This window comes from Leopardus geoffroyi, chromosome B2 (genome assembly GCF_018350155.1).
Source record: "Leopardus geoffroyi isolate Oge1 chromosome B2, O.geoffroyi_Oge1_pat1.0, whole genome shotgun sequence".
Taxonomy (NCBI): domain Eukaryota; kingdom Metazoa; phylum Chordata; class Mammalia; order Carnivora; family Felidae; genus Leopardus; species Leopardus geoffroyi.
In genome coordinates, this window is record NC_059332.1 from 30,052,735 (window position 1) to 30,071,400 (window position 18,666).

The 18,666-nt window shown below is 45.3% G+C and overlaps 2 protein-coding genes across 8 annotated transcripts in view; one reads left to right on the forward strand and one right to left on the reverse strand.

Annotated features, from left to right (window-relative positions):
- LOC123609586 (DLA class I histocompatibility antigen, A9/A9 alpha chain-like) overlaps window positions 1–18,666 on the reverse strand; it is a 592,486-nt gene that overhangs the window by 93,103 nt on the left and 480,717 nt on the right. The window lies entirely within an intron of this gene.
- Window positions 17,849–18,666, forward strand: part of LOC123609590 (DLA class I histocompatibility antigen, A9/A9 alpha chain-like) — a 400,187-nt gene continuing 399,369 nt past the window's right edge. For 2 of the 3 annotated variants that reach the window (XM_045500722.1, XM_045500723.1), the window contains exons 1-2: window positions 17,905–17,977; window positions 18,265–18,534. In XM_045500722.1, the coding sequence (XP_045356678.1) occupies window positions 17,905–17,977; window positions 18,265–18,534 (343 nt within the window). Of the gene's footprint in view, window positions 17,978–18,264; window positions 18,535–18,666 lie in introns of all 3 variants that reach the window. The other variant, XM_045500725.1, reaches the window with a different exon arrangement.

Consider the following 18,666-nt stretch of genomic DNA (forward strand, 5'->3'; position numbering starts at 1 on the left):
TTCACTCTTATGTGGACCCTGAGAAACGTAACAGGAACCCGTGGGGGAGGGGGAGGAAAAAAGGAAAAAAAAAAAAAAAAAAAAAGAGGTTAGAGTGGGAGAGAGCCAAAGCATAAGAGACTGTTAAAAACTGAGAACAAACTGAGGGTTGATGGGGGGTGGGAGGGAGGAGAGGGTGGGTGATGGGTATTGAGGAGGGCACCTTTTGGGATGAGCACTGGGTGTTTTATGGAAACCAATTTTGACAATAAATTTCATATATTATAAAAAATAAATAAATAAAATAAAATTAAAAAAAAAAAGGGTATAGAGTTTACTTAAAAAATAAAATCATAATGGATGAAGGATGGTCAGACTTTGTGGCTGGGAGGGCATTTGGAAGTTAGGGGAAAATATCAGGAACAAGACGACCACAGAGAAGGTGAGGGCCAAAATCTGAGAAGAACCTGCAGGAACCCTTGACTGACCACCAGGTCACATAGATGGAGGGGGCTCACTCAAGACCCAGGATAAAATGCAGCCTCTGGATATGGGAAAAACAGGGCATAGACAATAGCTGTCAACAATGTGGGGGTTAAGGTCATAGTGGAGTCCATGCAAGTGAAACACTTCCAGGATAAAAACAGTCTTCAACTTAAATAAATAAAATAGATTCCAGATTTGCTAAAACTTAAAATGCATAATTCACTTACTTTTAAAGGACATATTACCAAACATGCAAAGAAACAGAGATGTGTGACTGTGAGAAAGTCAACACAGACATATCCCCCGTGTACCCAGATGTTGGAATCAACACCAAATGCTGCCATGAACTTCAGGAAATAGTTTTAAAGAATGAATAAATATGTGTTGAAATAATTTAAGAAAATCAGGTTCTTAAAGACTGAACAGAAATGAAATCTGAATGAAGAAGTGGAATGTACAAAGAAGACCAAATAGAAATTCTAGAACTAAAAAAGAAAAAAAAAGTAATAAAATTCAACAAGCAAACTCCACTGAAACCCTGGGAAGGGAGAATAAAGAATCAATGAGATTGAATATAAATCTATACAAATTACCCAACTCAAAAAACACTGAGAAAAAAGATTGAAGAGAAACTAATATAACCTCAGAAATCCAAAGGAGAATTAAAAAGACAAATAGACAATCACAGTTCAAAAATTAGAAGGAGACAAAAAAAAAACAAAAAAGATTTGAAGAAATTATGTTTGAAAATTCTTCTACTTTAGTGCAAAAACTGTGAGCCTATAGATCTGAGAAGGTCATCACTCATGAGAACAGAAGCAAAAGAAAACCACACCAAAGCTCATTCATGTCCATGTGACACCTTCCACACAGGATGCCGTGTTTTCGAAATTTTCACAGATTCACTGATACTCTCCTCATGAAGAGGTGGAACTAATTCTTTTCCTCTTGTGCATGGACTGGACTCAGTGACTTACTTCCAATGGAGAAAATAAGGGAGATGTAATGGGGTGTGACTTCAGAGTTTAGATCCCAAAGGAATGTGTTTTTTTTTCTCTCTCTTCCCTTTCTTTCCCTCTCTCAGATCATGGGTTCTGGAAGAAGCCAGGTGTCCTGTCAGAAAGATCCTCACTTGCAGACAGGCCCACATGTGAGGAACTGAGGCTTCCCCCTATGAGTCTGCGGACCCTGAAGCTCCCTGCCAGTAGCCACAGGTGGGTGCGTGAACTTGATCCTCCAGCCCATGTCAAGCCTTCGCATCATTGTGATTCTAGTTTCATCTTGGCTGCAACCTAATGAGAAAACTTAGCTGAAGCTGCCCCGCTCCCCTGTCCTTACACTTATGATCCTCAAGAATTTATTGCCATAATAATTTCATGTGAAGCTGCAGAATTGTGTTATAATTTGTGACACTGCAATGGATAACGATGTTGGTACCTGGACATGGGTGCTGGCCTCACAGATACTTTACATGAGGCAGGTGCTGAGGAGCGGGACAGGGGTGGAGTCAGAAGGACTGTGAGGTGAGAGTTTAGGAGGAAAAGATTAGCAGGAATGCTGGAAATTTTCAAGGAAAGGGGCAGAGACATAGAAAAGGAAAAGCCTCGGGAGCCCTACAATTCTATTGGGGAGAAGCAGGCTGAAGAGGTGACCCCACTGCAGACACAGTCTCACACCCCAGAAAGATGGGTCACAGTGTGCAGAGACGCTAAGACATAAGCCAACTGCATGCTGTGCACAAGACATGCACTTTTGGGGAACCTGGGTGGCTCAATTGTTTAAGCATCCATTTCAGCTCAGGTCATGATCTCATGGTTTGTGAGTTCGAGCCTTGCGTCAGTCTCTGTGCTGACAGCAAGGAGCCTGTTTTGGATTCTCTGACTCCCTCTCTCTCTGCCCTACAAAAATAAATAAATAAATAAACACTAAACAAGAACTGAGACGTCCACTTTCACTATGAAGACACAGGCGGAATGTAAGTTGATGAAACAGCTGTGCCAGGCAAACTGTGACATGAGGAGGCTGATATGTTAACATCAGGAGCAAAAGAGATTTGAAAAGAGAGCACATTGCTGGAGATAAGGAGAGCCTCCTCGTGAGAAATGTAATAGAACGAGAAATGTCACAAGTGCAGACAGAAAGGAGACCAGTGGCTGCCCAGGGCTGGGGGCTGAGGTAAGGACCAGATGCAAAGGGGCATCAGGAAACTCAGGATCAGGGACCTGTTCTCTATCGTCTTACTAGTTCCATGGGTCTAAACCATTGGTGACATTCCTCTAACTGTGCATTCACACCTGGGGAATTTTATCTCATCTGAAAAACCTTAAGAAATAAAACAAAAGTAGGGAGGAAGTGGCACAGAAGAGATAAATATAAACTAGGTAAATATAAATGATGGGAAAAAGTTTAGATAAATGTATTATATATAAATATAAGCTAGGAGAATTCGTTGCGAGCTCTCTGCCATGAACTACTGTTAAGTCCTGCAGGCCAGAAAGAGATGACGCTAGATGTTAACTCATAAACAGAATGGAGTAATTAACAACAAAAATGGTGATAGTCTATACACATACATTTTCTTCTTAACTTCTTTTTTTCTTTTTTTTGAGCTCGGAAGTTTTTCTTTAATAATGTATGAATATTACTTCATAACAACAGAAAAGAGTTTGTAATAATTAAATCACAGAGAACCTGATTTTTAAGATAATGGATAACGTAACAGCGGCAGACAGAAATTTACTCAGAGAAAAATTTAGCAGAGTATTTTTCCTCACCTGTCTTTCATGACACTGAATGTTTTCAGAAAATAATTCTAACTTTAAAAAAAAGTGTTTAGTGAAACCTAACGCTTACTGTATTTGGTTTACTGTTATTTTTTTAATTTTAATTTTAATTTTTTAAAACTTACATCCAAATTAGTTAGCATATAGTGCAACAATGATTTCAAGAGTAGATTCCTTAGTGCCCCTTACTCATTTAGCCCACCCCCCCCCACAACCCCTCCAGTAACCCTCAGTTTGTTCTCCATATTTATGAGTCTCTTCTGTTTTGTCCCCCTCCCTGTTTTTATATTATTTTTGTTTCCCTTCCCTATGTTCATCTGTTTTGTCTCTTAAAGTCCTCATATGAGTGAAGTCTGATTTTTGTCTTTCTCTGACTGACTAATTTCGCTTAGCATAATACCCTCCAGTTCCATCCATGTAGTTGCAAATGGCAAGATTTCATTGTTTTTGATTGCTGAGTAATACTCCATTGTATGTATATATCACATCTTCTTTATCCATTTATCCATGGCTGGACATTTGGGCTCTTTCCATACTTTGGCTATTGTTGATAGTGCTGCTATAAACATGGGGGTGCATGTCTCCCTTCAAAACAGCACACCTGTATCCTGTGGATAAATGCCTAGTAGTGCAATTCCTGGGTCATAGGATAGTTCTATTTTTAGTTTTTTGAGGAACCTCCATACTGTTTTCCAGCGTGGCTGCAGCAGCTTGCATTCCCATCTTCTTAACTTCTTTAAAAGATGTATGACTGTGCCAAACACTAAGTGGTACATGATATTATCTGGCTTACAATGTATGTTGGTGACACATGTAACAATACTAGCACAGAGGGGCCTAAATGAAACTCCATTCCTGTATTTACTGGATGGAGTTCAATGTTACCTTAAGTAGATTGTGAAAAGTTAAAAATGCAGGTTTCAATTCCTACAACTTCAATAAAAATTAACAGAAATAAATACAACTAGAGAGCCATTAGAATAATCAAATCATAAACAAAAACTATTTGCTTGAAACAAAGGAAGGTAGAAAGGAGGTACAAGAATGGAAAAGACATGAGACACTTCAGACACAAAGAGCAAAATGATAGACCCAAATCCTACCATGTCAGGAATCATATTAAATATAAACCAACTAAAATTCTACTCAAAAAGTTGACATTATTGGACTGCATAAATATCAAGATGGACTATGCACTATGTAGAATAGAAACACTTGAACTACAAAACCAAAAATAAGTTAAAACTTAAATGGTGAAGGAATGAATATCTTATGGGAATAAAAAGCATAAGAAGTCTGAAGTGTTGCATTAACCTGAAGCAAAATATGTTGTCACATAGGGAGCATCACTAGAGACAGAGAAGGACGTTCTATAAGAATAATAGGTCAGCATCACAGCAAGACAAAGTAATGAATGGAGAAGACCCTCAGTACAGAGCTCTAAAACAGGTGACACATAAAGTGGAAGAAGGGTAAATAAATAGACAAATTAACTATTGTATTTAGAGATCAATACTCCTCTCGTTAATAGAACAGGTAAGGACTTGGCCATTCCATGAGCCAAAATAGACCACAGTCTGGCCCTAAATAAATGTGAAGGCAGGGAAATTATAGAGTACACTCTGTAACCGCAGTGACATTAAATTAGAAATCTGTAACATGAGGATCTCTGGAAAATCCACAAATAATTGGAAATTAGAACACACGTCAACCTCCCTGGGTTGTCATGGCTTAGAGAAGCAATCATAGGGAGGTCAGAATTGTCTATACCCGAGTGACAGTGTACAGAAATGACAATATGAGGTCTGTAGATGCAACAGAAACAGAGGTTGTGATTTCACAGTTTGCAGGGACAGGAAGCCAGGTCTGAGAGACCCAGACAGCAGGTCCCTGTTTCGAGGGTGCACCAAGGGGTAGAAGAGGCAGGGCGCCAGGGTCCTGCTCTCTCCAGGTGGGGTAGGGGCCACCCTCCAAGTTCCAACTATGGGGGGTCTGACTCCCCCCGCCCACACACACACAGGAGCTTCCTCCCCATGTCTATCTTGGGCATGGTGTTGAGATGCATGGGTCCTGCAGGCCTGGGGAGTGGGAAGGGGACACATTTGGGTCCTGGGGGAAATGGTAGGCAGAAGCCTGGGCCTGACTCATGGCTCATGTCCTTGTAGCCCCTGTGGCGTCCAGCCTCCACCCCATGTCCTGTCTCTGAGCTCCAGGAACACAGCCTCCATGGCCCCAGCTGCTGGGCACCTCCCTGTTGGAGGCCCTCGGGCTGCTTCTCCTGGAGAAGTGGCTCCCCGTGTTCACAAAGAGAGAATGTCTCCAGGTGATACAGGGGTGGACAGCAGGTGGCTGTGAAATCTTAGCCCAGGGAGTGGGATCCGGAAGCTCCAGAATTAGAACCAGGTCCCTTCAGGGTGCACACACCTTGCTGCCCCTCCTCTCAGTTCCTTGCCTCTCTCTGCCTCCCCAGCAAAAGAGGGTCGTGCTCTGGAAGAAAGGGAGCACCTCAACCACCTCCCCTCTCTTCTTTCCCCTTCATTCCGGGATGTTTGAACTATTCCTATTGTAAGTATGGAAAAATGCCTAAACCTAAGTACAGTTTCCTGACCAATTACAGGGCTAAATCCTGTGTAATGACCATCAGGTGCAAAACAGAGATGTCCACCATGGCCCCACCCAGATGCCCCTGTGCCTCTTCCAGACAGAACCCCTCCTCCCTCACAAGGGTCCTAAAATGACCCTTCCCCTGACCTCTGGTCCCTGGTTCCTCCTCCTGCACTCTTGTTGGCCTTCATCCCCTAATGTCACAATTTCCTACCTCTGCTCACCTCTCCTGGAGCCTCCCCAGATTCCAGGTCATTACCTGCCTCCTCCTCCTCCCCTTCTTCGACCACATCTTAGGAGTGGACAATCCAGACTTGGTTCCCTGGAGGAGGATCCTGTAGCTCTGGAGGCAGAAGCAGGAACACCTGACAGGGACTCCAGGGTCAAGGTCCCAGTAGGAACCTGGGGAGAAGCCCAAAGGGCACTCGGGTTTTCTGTCGTCATCCCTGTGTCCACACGGGGGCGCTGCCGCTCTCCAGTTCTGCACAGCCAGGGGAGAGGCCTGGGCTGAGGTGAGTCAGGCTGAGCAGGGAGGGAGGGGGATGAAGGTACCTTCTGAACAGTCCTGGGGGCAGGTGCAGGGGTGGGGCAGGGAGCAGAGGAGAGGAGATTCTGGAGCCCTGTCCTGTGTCTGTAGTTTCCCTCTGTCCTCCCCACAACCCCTCTCTCCAGGCCCTTGAACAACCCCAGGAAACCTGAAAAGTAGACAGTTTTTCCTCCTGGACCTAGTACTTGTCTGAGGGCTACTGTAAAAAAGAAACTTTTATTTTAGAATAGTTTGAGATTTACAGAGAATTACAAAGTTAGCGCAGAGTCCCTGTTCGCCCCACACTCGGTTGCCCTGTGAACACCACCCTCAATCTGATGCATTTACCACAGATGATGACGCAATACTCATGATTCCTACTACTGAACTCCACACGGGATTTGTTTTATTGGTTTTGTTTTCTCTTACAGGATCCCATCCAAGATACTACATTGAGTTAAGTCCCAATCACGTCTCCTTTGGGCTCCTCTGGCTGTGACCATTTCTCAGACTCTCATATTTTGATGACCCTGATATGTTTGAAGAGAACTTTCAGGTACGTTGTAGACTATCCTTCATTGTGAATTAGGCTGCCTGAGGCTATGGGCCTGGGGAGACCACAACTGGATGGGCCATTCTCAATACAACATATCAAGAGCATACAGTGATCACTTGGTCATGACTGATGAAGTTAACCTTCATCCCCTGGCTAAGGTCATCTTGCCCAGATTCTCCCCGTGAAGTTCCTCTTTATGCTTTGTCCCTTTGCATGAAGTAGTGTTGGAAGGAAGTCAGGATGTGCAGCCCAGAGATACAGGCTGTGCCACTATGAGAATGTGCGTGCAGGTTGTTGTGCAACATGAGTTCCCTAATGAGTTGGGTAAACACCTCAGAGAGCGATCGGCAGCTCCCAGGCTTAGTCTGTGTTTGGCTTTACAAGAAACTGCTGACTGACGCCCACAGTGACTGTGCTACTTTGTATTCCTGCCATTAGTGACTGAGGCTTACTGTTGCTCCAAGTCCTGGTCAGCACTCGATATTATCAGTGTTTGGATTCCTGCCATTGTGATAAGAGTGCGATGGCAGATCACTGTTGTTCCCTTTGCATTTCCCCAATGACACCTGCTGTTGAGCACCTTCTCATGTGCTTATTCTCCAGGAATATATGTTTTTGGTGAGCTGTCTGCTCAGATGTTTGCTCATTAAAAATTTTATTTATTTATTTATTTTTGAGAAAGAGAGAGAGACAGGGCATGAGTGGGGGAGGAGCAGAGAGAGAGAGGGAGACACAGAATCTGAAGCTGGCTCCAGGCTCTGAGCTGTCAGCACAGAGCCCCACGCGGGGCTCGAACCCAGAAGCTATGAGATCGTGACCTGCATCAAAGTTGGACACTCAACCGATTGAGCCACCCAGGTGCCCTAGCTTTTGCTCATTTTTTTAATGACTTGTTTACTTATTATTGCTTTTTGAGAGCTATATGGGTATTCTGGGTCATCTGGGAGGCTAAGTTGGTTAAGCATCCAACTATGACTCAGGTCATGATCTTGCAGTTCATGAGTTCGAGCCCCCCATCAGTCTCTGAGCTGACAGCTCAGAGCCTGGAGCCTGCTTCAGGTTCTGTGTCTCCCTCTCTCTCTCTGCTGTCTCCTGTTAGTACTCTGTCTCTCGCTTTCTCAAAAATAAGTAAAACATTAAAGAAAAGAGTTTTATGGGTTTATGAGTTTTATTCTAAAGCAACGCCTTTATCAGATATGTGATTTGCAAATATCATCTCCCAGTCTCTGGCCTGAGCTTCTTACTGATGTAACAGTAGACACATATGCACGGATGTATATTTTGGGTAGGAGAAAGGAGAAATGGCTCACTGTGATGGATTTTGGGTACAGAACTTGGGTGATGGGGGAAGAGGGGTTACCATGTGACTTCTTTATTTTTGGATGTTTGTGATTATCTACTGGATTCTCTCGTATGTGCTGGAGTGATGTTTTCAAAAACTAAATAGTTTAAAATCTCTAACACTTGACAGATCATCCTCAGATCATTAAATAAGACTTGCGTTCTGATCTTCTACTTTAGGACCAATCATCTTTTCACTGAACTATTTCGCCTTTGAAATTCCATTTCTGAAGCAGGTGGGCTAGATTGTGTGGACAAACGCTCCCATGAGAATAGCTTAAAATGCCATGTAACATACAAAAACCATCATCTAGAAAGCATTAACACTGACAAGATGAGGGTCCTAGGTGGCTCAGTCGGTTGAGCGTCTGACTTCAGCCCAGGTTTTGATGTCAAGGTCTCTGAGTTCGAGCCCCGCATCGGGCTCTCTGCTGACATTTTGGAGCCTGGAGCCTGCTTCAAGTTCGGTCTCTCTGCTCCTCCCCCACTCACGCTCTGTCTCTGTATCTCAAAAACAAATAAACATTTTTTAAAAACCTGACAAGATAGTAATAAATGAATAAAGAGGCACACCCCAAAAAGAAGACAAAGATACTGCTTGCCCCCATCCCCCCACCCCCAGAGAAGGGGGTCCTGAGAAATGGAGCAAAGTCTCTGTGAGTCCCCTGCCCAAGGCGCACACAAGCAGGCCCAGCCCTCCCAGGTCTGTGGCCTGAGCTGCTGACTTTCCTACCATCTCCTTCCTTTTTAAAATGTAAAGAAACATGTATAAACTGATTAGGATGTGTATGTATGATGTACAATATATATGATGTGATGTATATTCCCTGTAGAAAAATTATAAAATGAGAAAAGCGAATGATGACAAATTAAAAACGATGGTAATTCTCACACCTGAGCTACTTTGTTGCATTTTCTTCTAGTCTATTATAGATGCTCCTGGTGCTGGAATTCTCTCTCTCTAAGGCAATGAGCACAGAGCTCAGGGGCCCCAGCCCTGCTGTCTCCAGATGCCATTTCCCCAGTCAGCTTACTGTCCCCCTCCTGAGAGGGCTGCTTTGCACTTCCTCCCCCCTCTTCAGTCTCCCGCACCCCTCCCTGCCCCCCTTCCTGAGATGATGAATTCCTTTGTTTCTCACTCAGAAAGAAGGACTCAGGTGAGAACAGCACAGTCCTCCCTCCCCTCCTCCACATGGGCACCTGTGTCCTCACCTTCTAAGTGATGGTGGAAGTGCCCCTCCTGTCTCAGGCTGCCCCTCCATTTGGGCACCTGCATCATCCATTTCCCCCTCTCTACAGGCTAAGTCATTCCTCATACGAACATGCTGTCATATTTGTATGAAGCAACATTAAATAAATCAAAACAAAATCATCCTATAAAAATCCAACCCTTGCTTCCATGACTCCACTAACTCCGGCCCCACCCCTATGGCCTCCGTGCAGAACTTCCCTGACTCTGTTTGTCACCCACCATGTTGTCTTTAGCCAATGGATAGAGACACAGAGTTTTAAAAAGTCTAATACTTCTGCAGTACTTGAGGTCAAGTCAGGTGTCCCCAATCTTCCATGCCCCCCCATCCTGAATCTCTGAGATCACCTGCACTAGTTATTTTAGCTGATTCTCTGATTATTGCTTCTGTGCCTCTAAATAGCCTGCTTCTTGCACCCATTCTCTGGTTTTCTGGTTTATGCTTCATCTTTACTGAATTTGCTCTTTCACACTCTCCCATATGCCCCGTATAATTATTTTATACCTTTGATTAGCTCAGTGTGCACTGTTTGCATTTGTATGACCGTGAAATGCTACTCACAACTGAGCATTTAGTAGACTATGATTACTTTACCTTTCCTGACTCATCTTATTATTTTCCCGGAGTAAATACATATCTTATCCTTCATTTGCTTAGTGTCTGTTGTTCTCATTTAAATCCTTCCCGAGCTCCCCCGGGTAAATCTTCATGAATCTATTCGAGCCCATCCGCTATTCCACCTCATGTCTGTGCAGATGCCCGTCCTGCAGCCCTCAGTCCTGCCCCATGTGGACAGGATGCCTGCACACCTGGGGCAGGGCCGACAGCCGGATCCCCTCAGCTCAGCCTGGGTGCCCTCTGCCTCTCTCCTTCTGGCCCCCTGTTGCCTGGATCCCATGTGCTCCCTTTTGGTTTTCTCCGTCATTTTCCCCTTTGCCTAGTGGTATCCCATGGAGGGAACGTGGAAAGTAGACACTGACACTCTAAACACCTGACGTGCCTTTGGGCTACCCTCACCCTGATTCCTACGGTGATAGGATAGAGACTCTGTCCTGGACACAGTTGTGCTCGGGATTTGGGGACCGTGGGTCATGTCTCCCAGCTGCCAGTTCTGTGTTGTTGTGTCTGGAGTTTCCGAGGTGTCTGCTCCTCTACCCTCCTCCTGACATTTCATTGTGACGTGTCTTCGTGTGGGTCTCTTGTCATCCACTCTAGTTAAGAGCTTGGGTAGGATTTTCAACATATGCGTTGCTCCCTGTCAACTCTGAGAAATATTCTTGAAATTTTTGGAAACAAATTTTAAGAACCAAACAGGTCCTCTCTCCTGCTGCCTCCACCTCCCGACTGCACTACTTCGAGGAAGTACAACTTTAATCATCCACTTTATCGACTAAATTATTCATTTCTAGAGTCATCATTTTAACTCCCAAGAGCTCTTTCCTGTTCTAGGATTGTTCACCAGTGTGTGTGGTTCAGATTCTGTTCCATATGCCATATGCCTCTTACACTCTGTAGAACGATTGATTCTAGTGACTGGGGACCTGTTAGGTCTCCTGTCATCTGTCCTCGGGACATCCTGATCTTTCTCCACACACACTCACCTCAGGAGTGACTTACATTTTCTTGTCATTTCTGCTAATGCCCACCTCCCACGGGACAGTGCCAGCGTCGTGTCACCAGGGGCTCATGCTTTTTCTTCAATTTACCTCTGGAGTCAGCTGACATTGAGCCTCTGGAAGCCTCGAGATGTACATGGGATGATGGGCTTTAGTTTGATTTGAGCACGCAAATCCCACTGTCTCTTAACGTCCTCTTAGGCTCTAAGCCTACCAGCCTCCCATCGCAGAACATTCTGGAACGTTGCAACAGTTCACTTGCATGGAGTGCACACTCATACCCACCTCCCGATGGACAGAGAACTAAAGAAAGACAAGTCGACAAAGCCTCTGAGTGCAAACGTTCTGGATTGAACCCTGGTTCCACTACCTTCTTATCCTCCCTGAGTCTCCCTCTCCCTGTGTGTACAAAGGGATCCCCTAGGGGGTGCCTCATGGGTTTGCTTTGATGATTAACTTTGACCCTCTGTGTACATCACATGGGGATAATGCCTGAGAAGTATTCCACTACTTATACTTATCGTTATCATATTGATTCTAGCACTTAGATATAGTTCCATTCTTTGTTTTTATAAGCCACAATTCAAGAAGCATCCCTGAAAATATAGTTTTGAAGTTTTTAATGTTTATTTTTGAGAGATAGTGAGTGGGGGAGGAGCAGAGAGAGAAAGAGACACAGAATCCTAAGCAGGCTCCAGTCTCCAAGCTAACAGCACAGAGCCTGACGCAGGGCACGAAATCAAGAACCTTGAGATCATGACCTAAGCCGAAGTTGGACACTTAACCAACTGAGCCACCCAGGCGCACCCTTGCAAATATATTTTTGAGAACATACGTGATTATCTCCTTAGGATAAACTCGTAAAAGAAATGCACCTGGGTGGATCAGTCGGTTAAGCATCAGACCATTGATTTCAGTTCAGGTCATGATCTCCGGGTTCCTGAGATCCAGCTTGGCATCAGACTGCTTGGGATTCTCTCACTCCTCTCTCTCTGCTCCTCTCCCCATTCCTGCATGCACTCTTTCTCACTTTTTATCAAAATAAATAAATAAATATATTTTTTAGAAAAGGATAAATTCCTAAAAGAGAATGTCTATGTCACAGTACAGGTACATTTAAATTGTGGAGATATTTTTCAGAATGTTTATTCACATTTTTTATTCCACGTCTCATTTTGTTTATGTGTATTTATTGCCAATATATGTGTGTGACATTTTTGTCTTCCTTTGCATACTGTTCTCTAATATTTCCAATTGTCTTTTTCTTTTTTATTTTCTTATTATTTGATTGCAGCTTACACACACTATTCCATTCCTTTCAGGTTTATAACATAGTGATTCGTCATATAATCCAATAATTGCACTCTTGGGTATTTACCCAAAAAAATGAAAACACCAATTCTTTTTTTTTTTTTTTAGTTTGTTTATTTATATTGAGAGACAGAGAGAGTACACAAGTAGGGGCGGGGGGGGGGGGTGGGGGGAGAGACAGGGAAAGGGAGGGAGAGAGACAGAATCCCAAGCAGACTCACTGTTGTCAGCCCAGAGCCTGATGTGGGGCTTCAACTCACAAAATATAAGTGTGCATGTCCACGCTACGGAGCATATGTAGACATTGAGAAGCTATTTCCAAATCAGAAATGATTTTTGTTTCACTGAATTTTGAAACATATAGAAATAGGAGCCCAAGGAAGTTTTTTCTACTTTTCGGTTTTCCCTGTATCACCATCATGGGGCTGGAGGACGAGGCGCACAGGGACACAGACACCTCAGCAATGGCACGAGCTCCTGAGCTCTCCTCTCCTGCAATCCTGCCTCACCCCTGAGCCTGACTGCTGTGGAGTCCAGGGCTGCTCAGAAACCTCATCCTCTCCCCACTGATGCCCAGGCTTCTGCTCAGACATCTCCACTTGGCTTACAGCCCAGACCCCACTCAGGCTTCTCAGTCAGAATCCACCTGAGAGCAGAGCAGTGGGGGTGTCCCCTTACCTTCCACCCCATGTGCGGCCACAGGACTAAGGAGAGAAGACCCAGCTGTCTTTCTCCTGCTCAGCCAGGCCATCCCTAGGGTCTCCTTCAGCTCCAGCACCTGGACAGAGACCTGGACACCAGGAGGTGCCCTCATCCCAGATGATGTTCAGTGAGTGAAGTTTTTCCAAAAGCCACACTAACCAACTTGTATGCTCCCAGAGACAAATGGCTAAGGAAGATGGGTGGTATATACACATACATATAAATATGTGCTGCCACTTGTGACAACGTGGATGGACAAATAGGGTGGAATGTCTGCTAAGGGAAATAAATCAGACTGAGAAAGACAAGTACCATATGAGTTCACTCATATGTGGAGTCTAAAACAACAACAACAACAACAACAAATGAATAAAGAAACAAACAGCAGAATAAGACACATAAATACAGAGAACAAACTTATGATTGCCAGAGGGAAGGGGGTTGGGAGGATGGGCACCAGGGTAAGGGGAGTGGGAGACACAAGCTCCAGTTATGGAAGGAACAGGTCATAGGAATAAAAGGCACAGGACAGGGAATATTGTCAGTGAGACTGTAACATCATTGTGTGGTGACACATGGAAGCTACACTGTGGTGAGCACAGGATGGTGTAGATACAAGGTGAAGCCCCCTGGGTGGATTAGTAGGTTCTCAGGTCATGATCCCATGGTCATGGGATCCATCCCTGCAGGGACTGAGGGATTGAGCCTGCTCGAGATTCTCTCTCTCTCTCTCTCTCTCTCTCTCTGTCTTTGCCTCTCTTCTCAGCTCTTGCTGTCTCTTTCTCAAAGAAAAAAACGTATACAGAAGTTGAGTCACTATGTTGTACACACGAAGTAAAAGTAATCTTGTGGTACCTGGGTGGCTCAGTCGGTTAAGCATCCGACTTTGGGTCAGGTCCTGATCTCGTGGTTTGTGAGTTCAAGCCTTGTGTTGGGCTCTGTGCAGACAGCTTGGAGCCTGGAGCCTGCTTCAGATTCTGTGTCTCCTTCCCTCTTTCTGCCCTGCCCTGCTCATGCTCTATCTCTTTCAAAAATAAATAAACCTAAAAAAACAAGTAATCTTGTGTGTCAGCTATACTCAAATTTAAAATATTTTTTAAAAGAAATTAATTAGGAAGAATAAACTGTAAGGGTACCTGGGTGAGTCAGTCAGTTGGGCATCCAACTTTTGATTTCAGCTTAGGTCATCTATGATTTCCTGGTTCATGGATGGGAGATGTGCATCAGACTCTGAGAAGGGGTGCATCCTCTCTCATGCGTGCAACTGCAGATAAAACATACAGTTACAATAAGGCATGGAAAGGCTAAGTGAGACTGGCAGAAACACAGACCCCTATACGTGCAGGTTTTTGTGTGGAGTGTGGGGTCAGAGAAGAGGCTGGGGTGCAAGAAAGACAATTAATTGGATGAGAGCGGAAAGAGATCCCACATGGAAATAAACACAACATCCCAACAAGGCATCAAGATCTGGGGGCATAAACTTGTCAGGCACCCGTTAGGCATCAGGCACCATTGCCTGCACTACATGGTTCAAGACAAAGTCTCTAAGGAACAAGGAGACTCTGAAGAGTTGGAGGAACCAATTTCATGAGATCAATACTCACTGGAGGAGGAAATACCCATCTCATCAGGCAGCTCACTACTACTGACCTCAGTGTGACCCTGTACATCACTGAGAATCTTGGCATTGTTTTCACTTTACACAAACATGATGGACAATCCCTTAGGGCAACTGGCCTGCACAGGCCTCCTGGAAGGGGACAGAGGGTAGCACTGGGAAGACCCCAAAATAGGCAGACACCCAAAGGAGGGACGAAGATGTACAGTATGAAGACATAGGAAATCAAGGGGTGGGAGGGGACACTGGGATGCCCGTGTGAGTGTGCAGTTTACCCGATGCAGGTAGGGGTGGGAATCCTCAGGCAGGTGGTAGTTGATGGCAGTGTTCATCTGCTACTGTCCATGCCTCGGCCACATAGGTTGGCGGCCACAAGATTTTGTTATCGAAGATCTTTAAACTACTGACAGCAAGAAAGCCTTTGTCAGAAAGGCAATTAGAAAAATGTTCATATTCCATTCTCCCTGTGGTCTCATTTTCTCCCAAGGACACAAAACATCTTTGCATCTCTGACTCACCTCTCCTCCTGGGACATCTCTCAGAGGATGGCAATGGCTGGCAAGTTCTGCTCCACCAGGAGCTGGGCCAGGGCCATGCGACACTGCACAGATTTCACAAAGATCTCACCTGTGTGTGGAGAGTAGGGGGATGTGGGCCCAAAGGTGTGTGTGTAGAGGGGAGAGAGACAATGTGCCAGAGTGGGAGATTTCAGGAAGTACACCCTCTGCATGAATCCCACTAAGTCCCTCTTATTCCTCACTACATGATTCGATTCTTTTTTTGCTCTCAGTATAACTTACTCTTCCTTTTTCTCCTCTGGTGCTGATTTTCCTGAGAAGAGTGGCCTCTGAAGATAGAGAACAGTAACCAAATTTGGCAGACATGTTAGGAGACAGGAATGAGGTACTCCATGAAAAAGGGCTAAATACTTGGACTAGGGTCTGGAACAAACAATATTCCTGCTATGAAACATTAAAGCTAAGACCTACCCTAAATCTGGGAGTAATTTTAGTGTGAATAAGTTACACAGTCGGTAAGCTGAGAGAATGCTTCTCCTCAGGGAGTGATACAAGAAGAAATAAACACAAAAGAACACTAATAGGGCCAATGTGTAAGGATATTTAAGAATTTAAAAGTCCTTCCAGATTTTTAAAAAGTTATTTTTACTTATATTGAGACACAGAGACAACGAGTATGAGCAGGGGAGGGGTAGAGACAGAGACAGAGAGATCAAGAGAGAGAATCCCAAGCAAGCTCTACACTGTCAGCACAGAGGCTGACACAGGGCTTCATCTCACAAACCATGAGATCAGGAGTCCGACCGTTAACCGACTGAGCCACCCAGGCTCCCAAAACACAAATTCTTTAATTATTATTAATTGGTTGTATCTATTTTAAAACACAGAATTGAAGACAGAAGAAACAGCAGCCCCCACATCGGGAACTGGTCTGACAATGACACCACTGGGCCATATTATACTCCTGTGGAACATGAGCCAGTCATCTCACAGAACATCAACATACAAGGACACTGTGAAACCATGACATTACTTTGTCTAATTACAGACAAAAACAAGGCACTGTACAACCCACAAAATATTAAACATCTCCCTATGCTGGTTAATGTGAGCTATCGCTGCTTTTTTACCCTTTTTTTCCCCTCAAGTTTTTATTTAAATTCCAGTTAGTTAACATACTGTGTATTATTAGTTTCAAGAGTGATTCATCACTTACATACAACACTCAGCGCTCATCACAACAAGTCCCTGCTTAGTACCCATCACCCAACGTAGCCCAACCTATTTAACCTGTGATCCACCCAAAATCTTGACAGCTTCTTGGTACTGACCACCTTTTCAGTTGGGATTTGTGGTAATATTAAAACAAACGACTTTCTTTAAATTTTTTTTTAATGTTTATTCATTTTTGAGAGTAAGAGAAAGACAGAGTGCAAGCGGGGGTGGGGCAGAGAGAAAGGGAGACAGAATCCTCAGCAGGCTCCAGGCTCCGAGCTGTTAGCACAGCTGATGAGGGGCTAGAACTCATGAACCACGGGATCATGACATGAGCCAAAGCTGGATGCTTAACGAACTGAGCCAGGCAGGCACCCCAAAACAAATGACTTTGTGATAATTCGATTCCACTCTAATCAACGCCAGAACACCTATATTACTTAGTGAAACAACACACAACACATTACTTAAAAACAATTATGCATTAGTACAAGATCCATTCCATGTGTAGATGGGCCTACGGATTGAATGTAACACAGAAGGAGACAGTCAATGATACCGGTTCAGGTTCCAGTTTCAAATAACCTCAGAGAAAGTACAACTTGTGTAGTTTTAATATAGATCAAAGACGAATATCCATAATTATCTGAAAACGATATGAAACATACTATTCTCCTATATTTGGTCAAGGACGTAAATTTTCTTCATATACTTCAGCCAAAACAACACAATAGATGCAGAAGCAAATCTGAACATCTAGTGGTCTTCTAATGAGAAAGACAAGAAAGTGACTTGCAAGAATGTAAAATAAAGCAAAATCCACTCTTTTCACTGCCTTGTTTATTTGGAAAAATTATTTTTCATAAAAAAACATATTGCTGTTTTCATATGATGGTAAATGAATTAATAAATATTTAATTCTGTTTTGTTCCTACTATGGTAAATATGAATAGATATAACCCACAGACACACAATTATCCCTGGGATTCTCACTAATTTGTAAGACTGTATAGATATCCTGAGAACAAAATGTTAGAGAATAACAGCCCCTGGACCAAGACTCGGGGAGACAGTGTGACAAAGAGAGTTCTGTGCAGTAGATGAGGCGTCCAGGCCAAGTCCCAGGTCCCGGCCTGCCTCTCAGGGTCTCTGCCCCCGGGCGGTGTCGGGGACGGGGAAGCCCAGTGGTGGGGAGCCCCCAACTGCCCTGGTTTCACTTCTCCAGGTCACGACCTGGGTCAGCTCCTTCTGCCTGGATACTAATGACTCAGCCCCGGTTCACACTATGAGTGTCCGGTTTCAGGAGAAGCCAATCAGCGGCACCGCGGTTCCGGGTCATAAAGTCTCAGCACCCGCCCCTGGTACCAGCTGCGACTCACATTCTCTCCGGATGCCGAGGATGGGGTTCGTCATACCCCGAACCCTCCTCCTGCTGCTGTCGGAGGCCCTGGCCGTGACCCAGACCTGGGCGGGTGAGTGTGGGGTCAGGAGTAAAGGGCCTCTGCGGGGCAGGAGCGAGGAGACCGCCCAGCGGGGACGCGGGACCCACAGGGAAGGTGTCTGTCCTCCGCCCCCACCCCAGACCCCCACCCGCCTCCGAGCCCGCCCTGGCCTGCCCTCCCCCACCCCTCCCGGACTCCGCCCTGCTCTCCCCAACTCGGGTCCCCCTCCCCCTGCCCTCCTGGCCGCCTCCCCCTGGCACCCGGGCCCCGCGCAGGGAGGAGGGTCCGGCGGGGTCTCAGCCCCTCCGCGCCAGCAGGCCCCCACTCCCTGAGGTATTTCTACACCGCGGTGTCCCGGCCCGGCCGCGGGGAGCCCCGCTTCATCTCCGTGGGCTACGTGGACGACACGCAGTTTGTGCGGTTCGACAGCGACGCCCCAAATCCCAGGGAAGAGCCGCGGGCGCCGTGGATGGAGCAGGAGGGGCCGGAGTATTGGGACGAGCAGACGCGGATGGTCAAGGACCACGCACAGACTTTCCGGCTGAGCCTGAACAACCTGCGCGGCTACTACAATCAGAACGTGTCCGGTGAGCGGGCCCGAGTCCAGGGCACGACCCCCATCCCCACCGACGGGCTGGGGTCACCCCGAGTCTCTGGGTCTGAGCACAGCGGCGAGGTCACAGGACCCTTGTCCCCCGACATCGAGAAGAGCCCGCACG